This window comes from Ruditapes philippinarum, unplaced genomic scaffold, assembly GCF_026571515.1.
Source record: "Ruditapes philippinarum isolate M1 unplaced genomic scaffold, ASM2657151v2 ctg3827_1_1_1_1, whole genome shotgun sequence".
Taxonomy (NCBI): domain Eukaryota; kingdom Metazoa; phylum Mollusca; class Bivalvia; order Venerida; family Veneridae; genus Ruditapes; species Ruditapes philippinarum.
Window position 1 is genome coordinate 53,447 of NW_026856711.1, and position 14,023 is coordinate 67,469.

The window sequence follows — 14,023 nt, forward strand, 5'->3', positions numbered from 1 at the left end:
AACCGGTAAAGCATTGCATGAATGGTTGATAGAGGCAAAGCTAGGAAAATGCCATGGCCATTCAATTAAAGATAATAAATTCCTTGTTGCTAAATTGCCTTTAAATTTTTATGCCGCTCACAGAATTTACTGTTACGAATTTTCTGTTTCCTTTTCAGACCACTCTATCATTTACTTCAAATCTTGTATTTGATTTTTTTTAAAGATTGTTTTCAAAAACTAACGATATTATTTTCTAGAAACAAAAGTTAATTGAAGATGGAAATCAACGCGGTTGTTTTCCTCTGTTGTTCTTTCTTTAAGACACATTTGCTGTTTATGTTTCAGTGGTTTGTGTTGACCCCGATGATATCAGTGGAGACACCCTCAGCAATTATTCTGTGTCAGTGTCGGGTATTGATGACGATGGCTCGATATTAAAAGCTATAAGCTCAGACCCAGAGGCTATCTACTACCTATCAACAAGTTCAATTAGGCCGGACTTTATCAGTTACTTGTCGTTGAAGAATGCTTCGGTCAACATGATTAGGCTGACCACAAAATACGTGAACATCGTACAGTTCTTTTTCGATGATAATTCAATTGTGAGTGTATTTCCTTTGTTTAGGGTATTTTTTTTATTCTGTGCTAAGGAACATGAATACAGTTATATAATAATAGGCAATTAGAAATCGTACAATCCAAGTAAACAAACTGATAGCATGCAATTTCGGATACGCCGCGGCACAGAGTAGTTCCTAAGCCTACGGTATTTTTATAAATAAATTTCATTTGTACAAAATCTATAAGTTTTGATTCTTTGTACAATGTATGATAATGATAAGGTTTTGGCGTTTAAAATTATTTTTATCGTTTTTATGCTCTTTTTATTTGGTAAGATCTAATTTATATTGTAATTAATATAAATGCTCTTCACAAGTCATAGTTTATGTTCTTCACGTGACATTTTACATAAAAAGGATATTCAGTCGTGTTCACTGTGAAAAATAACATGAAATATCACATGTGTTTTAAAAATATAATTGAATTATTTGAACTAAATTTGTCATAGGAACGGCGGTATTTATATCTGTCGTCTTGTCGTCCTGCCTCTAGCGAAGTTCGCCAAACGGCATGTTGTCGTGCGGCGCGTAATCGTGATGTCGCCCTGTCGCCTGGCTTATAAGCCAATCCTTCGATTTGAACCGAGCGACAATGTGACATCGTGACAACACCCCACAAGACAACACGCTGTTTGGCGTACATCGTTAGCGACAGGACGAGAAGACACAAGTCCGACAACGCACCGTTTTCCGCTTTGTCATGTTCTCTCTAGCGCCAACACGACGCACAAAGGCGTTCCAAATTAGCCACCATAATTGACTGGTTGTTTCTCTTTCAGCTTAAAACTATTGACAACCCAAATGAGGAGTCGACAACTGAGTATCGTCCACATAAGACATTTATGGGCACAACATTTACGATCTATTTCAAGAAGCTCTCAGATGCATATTCTGAAAATGATCGTCCGTACGTGAAAAACGTGTTGTTACAACTTTGTGTTGAAGAAGAGGGTATGTTTGTTTACATTAAAAAATTAATTAATTAAACTTGTTATTAATGTTAACTTTTATGTGAATGCAAATTCAAATGTAAAGGGCTATTTCATTTTTTTCTTTCAAAACAGTAAATATTATACGAATGATTTCTACCCACAAGAAATACGAACGATTTCTACCCACAAGAAATACGAATGATTTCTACCCACAAGATATAGTTGTTTCCTTAAAAGAGCTCTGCAGAGACCAGAGAGTATTGAAACATAAAATTTGAAATTTTTGCCTAGATCAAGTTAAGTACTTGGTATGGGAATATCTGAATAATCATTTATTTTTACGAGCCGCGTCACGACAAAACCAAGCTAATGCGTTTGCGTGCAGCATGGATCCAGACCAGCCTGCGCGGACGCGCAGACTGGTCGCGATCCATGCTGGTTGCAAACCCATTATGTTGGTTTTGTCGTGACGTGGCTAAAATATTCAGAATTAAATTGAATATCAATTCTTTATGTGATTCTTAGTCCGATTTTAGTGAAAAGCGTTGTAACCCTTTTCAAATTAATTTCGACGTATGGCCGAGCTATCCAATTACTGTACAATCTTTTCCTTTTAAGGTTATTTTGCAAAACAAAAAAATGAGTATTATAGCAGATCGTGTTAGGGGAATGATACTAAAATTTGCATACAAGTGTTTGGTCCAGGCCTTAATCAAATAATATACAAATTGCGAGAAAATATTTCTACAGTAGTCTTGGCGTTTCAAACAAAAAAAACAAACAAAAAAAAGCATAGCCGAGTCCCTTTAACGAAAGTAAACCTTAGATAGTATTATCATTTGATTTCACCTGTTTTTTGTAGTGATGACTACAACAACAACATTTTCAACTACCACGACAACACCATATTCAACATCATCAACAACAGAATATACATCATCTACCACTGTGAGTGATACTAGAATTTTATGAATTTTATGTCAAATCTAGGATTTCTTATTTAGATTTTCGCAAGTATAATTGACAGAGCTTCACAGATGGCAATTATCTTTTATGACTGGTAAAAGTATGACGCTGGTTTTTTTTAACGCGCGGGTTTTTTGAATGCAGCATTATTTTTTGATGACAAATCTTAACCATACATCGCTTTGGTAGTCCTTACTCTCGGTTAGATTTAAAAATTAGCTTCACTCCTATAAAGAATCAGTTCAAACTTTACAGGCCTGATTGTGATTAAGTTGTATTGTTCTGAAGACAACACCGTTACTAAACTACGTCTAAGCATAATATTATGTGTTAGAGGAGGTTAGGGGGCAGGGGACCTAAAAATGAAAAATTTTGTATTTTAGTGTTACCAGAAACACAATTCCAAATATTTCAAAATATGTTTCACAGGCAGATAACCAGTTGCAAAGCATTATTCAATGATATATGACATACATTGAAGAAAATAATAGTTTGCATGCATTGTTCCTTCAAAAAATGACTGACATCAATTTATATTTACCACCACCCAGCCAAAATCACACCTAAAATATACCGATATGGGCAATCTTCATGAAGGTGCAGCGTACTCCAGAATCCGCCCGATTCCTTTAAAAATATCAGTAACACGCAGTGCAAGCTTTGGCATTTTCACAAATGACAAATAAAGTGTCTGTCATACGTTTAGATTTTTCACAAAATTTATCTGAAATTTTTTACTTGATTGGCGCCAACTGTCAAAGATTGATTTTTAACTTTTTCACCTCCATTCGGAGAGTCAGAAATACATACAAAGCTACCAAAATGCTTAGTTTCGGGTAAAAAACCCCAAAAAATATCTCATTTCCTACACACAAACAAGAAAGAATTACAATGACAGAGAAATTTCAGAAGTTATCAGTACCTTCAAGACACCATGTCTGAGTTATTAAAAAATTTGACCGGGGCCATCATTCGAATATGTCCCCTGCGGGCCTGCCCCCTTAGTTGTATTATATTTCCAGCCATCATGGTTGACATTAGATGGGATTAAAGTAAAAACTACAACCTTAACCCCACACAAAATATAATAACAATCTAACAAACTACCTTCGTGCAATACTTTCAGGAAAACTGTAATATAAATTATGCCCTTTTTTACAATTCCTGAAAGCACGATAATGTTCAGGTTATATTCGTATGTAATTATGATGAAATACTTTATTCCTATCAAACTGTTACAACGTACGTATACATGTACACATTCCTGTATGTATTCATGGTGAGAACCTTTACTCAAACAAAATCTTGTAATTTGTTTTCAGGTCACGTGTAATTATGATGAAAAACTATGTCCAGACATGACAACATGCTACAAGAAATGTAATGGTGTATTTGAATGCGATCCTCCCATCGATGATGACGAACTGGAATGCGAAAGTAAGTTTATTTAAGTGAATGGTGTTATCTGCTCTTAAACACCGGTTTGAAGTTTTGATGCGTAGGAATTGACCACGAAGATAGTAGGCCTGAGTGGTTTATTCTTTTTCCGCATCAAAACGACAAAAATTGACCACGAAGACCGTGCGCCTGCGTGGTTAATGTGTTTCGCATCAAAACGACAAACCCAGTGTTAAATAGTCGATTATAAACCGCTCAGACCGATATTATTTCGATTCTAACAAGAATAATTAATATGTATTTATATATGTATATTTTACATTACAGCCACAACGACGCCAACGACGACTGCTCCAACAACAACAACAATTTTCACAACAACAACAGGTAAATATTATTAATAGAATTACAAAATTTCATTGGATGGATGTATGCCACTCAATCTTCTTCCAGCTCTAATGTTTGAAGGTTAAACATAATGGCTCTATGTGTTCCAATCATGCGCTGTACAGTTCGTAGGTTATGCGTAACGTGTTAAAATAAAGTGTATATAAATGTTTTCAAAGTTAGTCTTTAGATATTTCTATGTAACATCCAATCTCACCTCATTTCTTTGTCCGAAATGTTTAATTTTTTTGTACCGAAATGTTTAATTTTTTTGTACGCTAGTGGATATTGCAAGGTTCCGTCCACGCCTAACGCTCCATCTTAAACAGCCTTGAACATTTTATCACAGTGCAGTAACAGATTAACTCCTTATTCAATTCTGCACTACAGTGACGATTTAGATATGAAAATGTTAAAAGTTTGAATTTAGGAACAGCACCAGATGCGTTCACGAGTCAATTTTACTTTCCTTATTCTGACGCCAGAAAAGATTTTGAGCTAACGTATCCATACCTTGAATCTGATTTATTATTCCGCATTTAAAGAAGTTCCGAAAGATGACACAGACCACTTACTTTAATGTAGTCCTTTTCATAAAATGAACGTTTCTGTATTATCTATTTAATTATTTAATGTAGGTTAACTTTGTTGAAGCATTTAAACGTTCTATATTGCTTTGAGATTCGCAACTTTTCAAGCCATATATATCGTGGGGGATGTGTGCCCTAAGCGTTGTTATCGGCACTACAATTCAAGAATTATGTCTCCCAAAAATTTTGGGAGACATTGTTTTGCCTTTGCCGTCTGTCCGTCCGTCTGGTCGTCCGTCCGTCCCTCCACATTAGGCTTGTCCGACTTTCACAGGGCAAACCGCTGGTGGGATTTCAATGAAACTTCACATGAGTGATCAGGAGTATCCCTTGTTGTGCATATTCTTGGTACCTTCAGCTTCGCTGCACAAAATAACCGCAAGAGGTATTAAATCAAATCACTCTGGCACACAGAATACTGACATTCTACACAAAGCTTTCTTAGTCGTATCGTATGACTTAAACGTATAATTACGTCTTATAAAATTAAAGATATTCGCTTTATCTTTATTTTCATCTTATTTGAATGACTGTGATATATTGGCAAGCTACGGTTATGAGAGGAATTCATTTAATAATATTTTCTTACACTTTTTTACCCAGTACTTCGTGCCTAAGATAATTTACTTACCAAACCTTGCCTGTGGTAAAACATCTTTCTTAAATAAAGAATGGCTAAGATTAAGTAAAATTGACATTCTCGGTTGATTGAATCTGATATAAAATTTTACTTTTGTGAGGTACAATTTGTAAAGTTTTAAAAATATTTCTGACCTATTTCAATCAATACTTGTAACCCAGGATATGTAACAACATTAACTTACATGTACTATTATCTATTTATGTAACACAATTCTTGCTCCAAATGTAATGTTGATAGGATGCTTGATGGTTAGAACCAAACGAACTAATGTTTCGTTTTTTTCATTCCTTCTTTTGAATTATACTTACCATCTGATTTACAAAAGGGCTAGTTGTAAGCTTACAGTTTTTTTATTACAATTACAAAACCAACGTAATGGGCTTTGCGACCAGCATAGATCCAGGCCAGCCTGCGTATCCGTGTAGTCTGATCAGGATCCATGCTGTTCGCTTAGAAACCCTTTTACAAGTAGAGAAACTGATAGCTACAAATATGTGTTTTACTACCAGGCTCTTTATAGTAAGCTAACAAACTTCAGATTTACTTTTTTATATCAAGAATATTGAAAATGGACATTTCATAAATCTCTCAGGAGTTAAGAATCAATAAGCTCTGAATTTTACATTTTCATTGACTAAAATAACACAGCTTCCGACAAATGTGAAAGTTTTTATCAACTGTACATATAATTCTAGCAACCCCTTTTAACTTGTGTGCTAAATTTGATATTAGTATTGGAATAGAATATTTATAGCTCACTAAACGACATAATATTGAACTAAATATTTGTTTTCCTCATTAAAATGTGATTTCATTCATACGTACGAAATAGTTTTGTAATCCTAAAGCAATTCTGCATTTATACGTCATATTGTACAGAGGTTGTCTAGAATGAATTGTTTCTTCTTTCAGGTACAACAACTGTTACACCTTGTCTACCTGGAATGTATACATGTGAGGACGGAACTTGTATACCACCTGAGCAAATATGTAATGGTCCAGAGAATTGCGACTGCATGTCATGTGAAGATGAATTGGGATGCAGTATGTACATGCGTATTTATTCGATAAAAAACATACTAAAATAATTAACTACAAAACTTTCACCAATATGCGCGTGCTATGTGATATTTTAGGTTCCTAAATTATCACTGAATGAGTCTGTTGATGTTTAACCATCAGTTACTTGTTTTAAAAAATCACATTCCACCGTCTAAAAGTGTTAATAAATTTGTGTTACATTATATATTAATAAAATAATACTACGATGAAGATTTTCGTGCAGCACCAATTCAATTCAATATCTTTATTGTACAAGAGGCCTCCGGCCCATACACAGTGTATACAATATACAATACAAATTGGCAATACGAATTTCTAATACAATGATAAAATACAATTTGAATATAAATTATTCAAAACATTTAAGAAAATTATCCCTTTCTTTCATTGCATAATAAATATACATAGCAACATTACGTATCAATGACTCGTCTTCAGTTGCCATAAAAGAGTAGAATTTTTGATCATTCGGATATTGATAATAATACAATGGTATATAGTAAGAACGTAAATTTTCATATAAAGAACACACAATAAGAAAGTGATATTCGTCCTCTAACATTGATTCACAGTACATACAATCACGATGTTCTCTATCAATATTAAAATGCACCACTCTTTAAACAAAACTTTACGTAACATATTAATGTAAGCAAAAAAAAAACCACAAAAAAATTCATAGTGTATGATCTCTTTTCATAAACTGTTTTGAATGTTTTAATAAAAGTAGCAAAATTAAAGTATATATGAAACCCAGGTCCGCTAGTTAATTTAAACATATGTACGAGTATCCTGTACAATTTCATTAACGAGTCTCTTTACAGAATGATTAAATTATTGTTGAAAGTATTTGCGAAATCAAATGTACAAATTTGCAGCAGTTTATAGTTTGAATAAAAACAGAAATGATATAAACATCAATGACATCCGACATTATAAAATATATCGTACTTTCAGCGAATACTACAACTGCATCAACTTCAACACCAACAATTACTACGTCTACTTCTTCGTCCACAACTCCAATTACAAGCTCGACACCATCATCTTCTTACAGCTCTTCTTCCACAACATCAATAACGACCACATACTCTACTCCTAGCTCCACATTTACGACTTCAGTGTCAACAACACCAACAGAAACCACAACACCCTCGTCAACGACGACTTCCAAATCTACAACTACAACATCGACAACTCCAACTACAAGCTCGACACCATACTCTCCTTCTAGTTCTACTTCAACAAGTGCAACAACCCCAACAACAGTTACTACACCATCATCAACTTCACAGACAACTACACAGTCAACCACATCAGCAACGACCCCAAGTTATTGCGACGAAGAAGGAATGGAGACTTCCTCAAATTATACCAAGAGTAAAGATATAAGTGTAACAGACGGGCAAGGTCGTGACTTAACTTCTGATGGAACAACGACAGATAATCTGCGTCCGGATACTGATGACTATTTTAAAGTTACACCGACAATCTCGATACCATACGTTTTCATTATTAATATAGCAGTGGATGCCATCAACATTACAGATGTAAAATTAATCACGAATAATCCTTCAGAAAACATTCAGTACGCTGTGACACTGGAAAGGAAAAACAAAACACTAGTAGAAGAAGTAAGTTTCCTTCTCCTTTGTTTAGATTACAACACAAGCTAAATTGCAGAAAAATATCCTTGTATGTCGGAAGATGTAAAGACATAATTTATTATTATTAGATTTGTTATTAAGGTTTTTTTAATTTCTTTTATTGATAATACAGAAAGACAAGCTTGAGAACATAAAAATACAATTTCGTATATTGAACTGTACGCATATTTAAGAGCATATAAGGGAAAACTTTTGAAGTGATGTTAGTATTCAATTTTCTGTTGCTTTTACGTTTCAATTTCTGTAAATATTTCGTTCACGGAGGAAGACTATCAATTTGCACTATTAAAACTTAAATCTTGAATTATTATTTGCCTCATAATGGTATACTTTGAATGTTGAAGGAAATCGATCAATGTCAACATGTAATATATCAAAAGACATTGTAGAACAAAATTTATCGAAAAGGAAAAACGTAATTTATTGATCAATTTATACCAGCATTTGAAAAACTATTCAATATGATTTCAAGACATATGTATGCGATTTTATTGCTTAACGGTTTTTATATTAAACTGCTATCAATTTGAAGTATTTCCCATTTTGAAATTTCAATAATCAATATATGTATCGTCATATACATCTTAAGATTATGTCTATGTAATAAAATGACCACTGTGAGAAGAGCAGAACGCAAAATCAGAAACTTAATGTAAATTATGATTTAATATTTCAGAATCTTTCAACGAGCTCTTCATCTATATTTGTACAAGAAGTTAAGCAAATAACTATAGAAGTGGTTATAAATGAGCCTAAGGCTTTCAAACTAAGCACGCATGGTTGTTTCAGAGGTATACATTTTATTCCTAGAGTTACAATAGTGTGCAGTTTCATAGTTCATATAATCGATTGTTCTCTTCAGTATTATTGCCGAACTTTGTGATTTATGTTTGTATTACTATTCAAATGATAACAAATAATCATAACATGAAATACAAACGAGACACTCTTTATGTTTTTAGATATTTTCCTTTGTTACTGAACGAAAATAGAATATGCATATAAGATTGTCATCTCTGTATAAATATATTTTTCTTTAAACAGTTCCAAGTTCAGGAACAACACCAACACCTAATACAACTACAACTTCAACTGTTACAACCACCCCACCCACAATTCCAACGTTTAGCACAACGACGACAGCATCAACTTCAAGCGAAAGTACAACAACAAAAACAAGTACTTCAACGACACCTTCAACAACAACGTTATCAACATCTGAAACTACTAGTTGGACACCATCGTCTACTTCAAGCTCAACATCTACGACTTCAGTATCAACTACTCCGACTGAAAGCACAACACCTTCATCCACGTCAAGCACGACATCAAAACCGACAACAACAACCCCGACAACAGTTACAACACCATCAACCACACAAAGTACCACCTCCACAACTACAGTATCAACTACCCCTACAGAAAGCACAACACCTTCATCAACGTCAAGCACGACATCAAAAACGACATCAACAAGTCCAACAACAGTTACAACACCATCAACCACACAAAGTTCCACCTCCACAACTACAGTATCAACTACTCCGACTGAAAGCACAACACCTTCATCCACGTCAAGCACGACATCAAAACCGACAACAACAACCCCGACAACAGTTACAACACCATCAACCACACAAAGTACCACAGTCATAAGTACAGTATCAACTACCCCGACTGAAAGCACAACACCTTCGTCCACGTCAAGCACGACATCAAAAACGACAACAACAAGTCAAACAACAGTTACAACACCATCAACCACACCAAGTACCACACCCACAACTACAGTATCAACTTCCCCGACTGAAAGCACAACACCTTCATCAACGTCAAGCACGACATCAAAAACGACATCAACAACCCCGACAACAGTTACAACACCATCAACCACACAAAGTACCACACCCACAACTACAGTATCAACTACCCCGACTGAAAGCACAACACATTCATCAACGTCAAGCACGACATCAAAAACGACAACAACAACCCCGACAACAGTTACAACACCATCAACCACACAAAGTACCACAGCCACAACTACAATATCAAATACCCCGACTGAAAGCACAACACCTTCGTCAACGTCAAGCACTACAACGCCTTCATCAACGCCTCCAACCATAAGCTCGACACCATACTATCATTCCAGTTCTGCTTCAACAAGAACAACAACCCCAACAACAGTAACTACACCATCATCAACTTTAAAGACAACTACACAGTCTACCACATCAGCAACGACCCCAAGTTACTGCGACGAAGAAGGAATGGAGACTTCCTCAAATTATACCAAGAGTAAAGATATAAGTGTAACAGACGGGCAAGGTCGTGACTTAACTTCTGATGGAACAACGACAGATAATCTGCGTCCGGATACTGATGACTATTTTAAAGTTACACCACCAAGCTCGGTACCATACGTTTTCATTATTAATATAGCAGTGGATGCCATCAACATTACAGATGTAAAATTAATCACGAATAATCCTTCAGAAAACATTCAGTACGCTGTGACACTGGAAAGGAAAAACAAAACACTAGTAGAAGAAGTAAGTTTCCTTCTCCTTTGTTTAGATTACAACACAAGCTAAATTGCAGAAAAATATCCTTGTATGTCGGAAGATGTAAAGACATAATTTATTATTATTAGATTTGTTATTAAGGTTTTTTTAATTTCTTTTATTGATAATACAGAAAGACAAGCTTGAGAACATAAAAATACAATTTCGTATATTGAACTGTACTCATATTTAAGAGCATATAAGGGAAAACTTTTGAAGTGATGTTAGTATTCAATTTTCTGTTGCTTTTACGTTTCAATTTCTGTAAATATTTCGTTCACGGAGGAAGACTGTCAATTTTCACTATTAAAACTTAAATCTTGAATTATTATTTGCCTCATAATGGTATACTTTGAATGTTGAAGGAAATCGATCAATGTCAACATGTAATATATCAAAAGACATTGTAGAACAAAATTTATCGAAAAGGAAAAACGTAATTTATTGATCAATTTATACCAGCATTTGAAAAACTATTCAATATGATTTCAAGACATATGTATGCGATTTTATTGCCTTAACGTTTTTTTTATATTAAACTGCTATCAATTTGAAGTATTTCCCATTTTGAAATTTCAATAATCAATATATGTATCGTCATATACATCTTAAGATTATGTCTATGTAATAAAATGACCACTGTGAGAATAGCAGAACGCAAAATCAGAAACTTAATGTAAATTATGATTCAATATTTCAGAATCTTTCAACGAGCTCTTCATCTATATTTGTACAAGAAGTTAAGCAAATAACTATAGAAGTGGTTATAAATGAGCCTAAGGCTTTCAAACTAAGCATGCATGGTTGTTTCAGAGGTATACATTTTATTCCTAGAGTTACAATAGTGTGCAGTTTCATAGTTCATATAATCGATTGTTCTCTTCAGTATTATTGCCGAACTTTGTGATTTATGTTTGTATTACAATTCAAATGATAACAAATAATCATAACATGAAATACAAACGAGACACTCTTTATGTTTTTAGATATTTTCCTTTGTTACTGAACGAAAATATATTTATGATTAAGAGTGATTCCGCAACTCATCTATTTATACATATATTTTTCTTTAAACAGTTCCAAGTTCAGGAACAACACCAACACCTAATACAACTACAACTTCAACTGTTACAACCACTCCACCCACAATTCCAACGTTTAGCACAACGACGACAGCATCAACTTCAAGCGAAAGTACAACAACAAAAACAAGTACTTCAACGACACCTTCAACAACAACGTTATCAACATCTGAAACTACTAGTTGGACACCATCGTCTACTCTAAGCTCAACATCTACGACTTCAGTCTCAACTATCCCGACTGAAAGCACAACACCTTCATCAACGTCAAGCACGACATCAAAAACAACAACAACAACCCCAACAACAGTTACAACACCATCAACCACACAAAGTACCACATCCACAACTACAGTATTAACTTCCCCGACAGAAAGCACAACACCTCCATCAACGTCAAGCACGACATCAAAAATGACATCAACAAGTCCAACAACAGTTACAACACCATCAACCACACAAAGTTCCACCTCCACAACTACAGTATCAACTACTCCGACTGAAAGCACAACACCTTCATCCACGTCAAGCACGACATCAAAACCGACAACAACAACCCCGACAACAGTTACAACACCATCAACCACACAAAGTACCACCTCCACAACTACAGTATCAACTACCCCTACAGAAAGCACAACACCTTCATCAACGTCAAGCACGACATCAAAAACGACATCAACAAGTCCAACAACAGTTACAACACCATCAACCACACAAAGTTCCACCTCCACAACTACAGTATCAACTACTCCGACTGAAAGCACAACACCTTCATCCACGTCAAGCACGACATCAAAAACCGACAACAACAACCCCGACAACAGTTACAACACCATCAACCACACAAAGTACCACAGTCATAAGTACAGTATCAACTACCCCGACTGAAAGCACAACACCTTCGTCCACGTCAAGCACGACATCAAAAACGACAACAACAAGTCAAACAACAGTTACAACACCATCAACCACACCAAGTACCACACCCACAACTACAGTATCAACTTCCCCGACTGAAAGCACAACACCTTCATCAACGTCAAGCACGACATCAAAAACGACATCAACAACCCCGACAACAGTTACAACACCATCAACCACACAAAGTACCACACCCACAACTACAGTATCAACTACCCCGACTGAAAGCACAACACCTTCATCAACGTCAAGCACGACATCAAAAACGACAACAACAACCCCGACAACAGTTACAACACCATCAACCACACAAAGTACCACAGCCACAACTACAATATCAAATACCCCGACTGAAAGCACAACACCTTCGTCAACGTCAAGCACTACAACGCCTTCATCAACGCCTCCAACCATAAGCTCGACACCATACTATCATTCCAGTTCTGCTTCAACAAGAACAACAACCCCAACAACAGTAACTACACCATCATCAACTTCAAAGACAACTACACAGTCTACCACATCAGCAACGACCCCAAGTTATTGCGACGAAGAAGGAATGGAGACTTCCTCAAATTATACCAAGAGTAAAGATATAAGTGTAACAGACGGGCAAGGTCGTGACTTAACTTCTGATGGAACAACGACAGATAATCTGCGTCCGGATACTGATGACTATTTTAAAGTTACACCGACAATCTCGGTACCATACGTTTTCATTATTAATATAGCAGTGGATGCCATCAACATTACAGATGTAAAATTAATCACGAATAATCCTTCAGAAAACATTCAGTACGCTGTGACACTGGAAAGGAAAAACAAAACACTAGTAGAAGAAGTAAGTTTCCTTCTCCTTTGTTTAGATTACAACACAAGCTAAATTGCAGAAAAATATCCTTGTATGTCGGAAGATGTAAAGACATAATTTATTATTATTAGATTTGTTATTAAGGTTTTTTTAATTTCTTTTATTGATAATACAGAAAGACAAGCTTGAGAACATAAAAATACAATTTCGTATTTTGAACTGTACTCATTTATAAGAACAAATAAGGGTATACTTTTGAAGTTATGTTAGTATTCAATTTTCCGTGCTCTTACGTTTCAATTTCTGTAAATATTTCGTTCACAGAGGAAGACTGTCAATTTTCACTATTAAAACTTAAATCTTGAATTTATATTTGCCTTATAACGTTATAC

The 14,023-nt window shown here is 35.1% G+C and overlaps 1 protein-coding gene across 1 annotated transcript in view; it reads left to right on the top strand.

Annotated features, from left to right (window-relative positions):
• Nucleotides 1-12,852, top strand: part of LOC132747463 (mucin-2-like) — a 58,488-nt gene extending 45,636 nt beyond the window's left edge. The window contains exons 55-65 of the mRNA XM_060736855.1: nt 328-584; nt 1,382-1,553; nt 2,397-2,482; nt 3,823-3,937; nt 4,226-4,285; nt 6,431-6,562; nt 7,538-8,214; nt 8,924-9,038; nt 9,292-10,802; nt 11,515-11,629; nt 11,892-12,852. Of these exons, the coding sequence (XP_060592838.1) occupies nt 328-584; nt 1,382-1,553; nt 2,397-2,482; nt 3,823-3,937; nt 4,226-4,285; nt 6,431-6,562; nt 7,538-8,214; nt 8,924-9,038; nt 9,292-10,802; nt 11,515-11,629; nt 11,892-12,787 (4,136 nt within the window). The 3' untranslated portion in view covers nt 12,788-12,852. The remainder of the gene's footprint in view (nt 1-327; nt 585-1,381; nt 1,554-2,396; nt 2,483-3,822; nt 3,938-4,225; nt 4,286-6,430; nt 6,563-7,537; nt 8,215-8,923; nt 9,039-9,291; nt 10,803-11,514; nt 11,630-11,891) is intronic.
• Nucleotides 12,853-14,023: the final 1,171 nt, after the last annotated feature.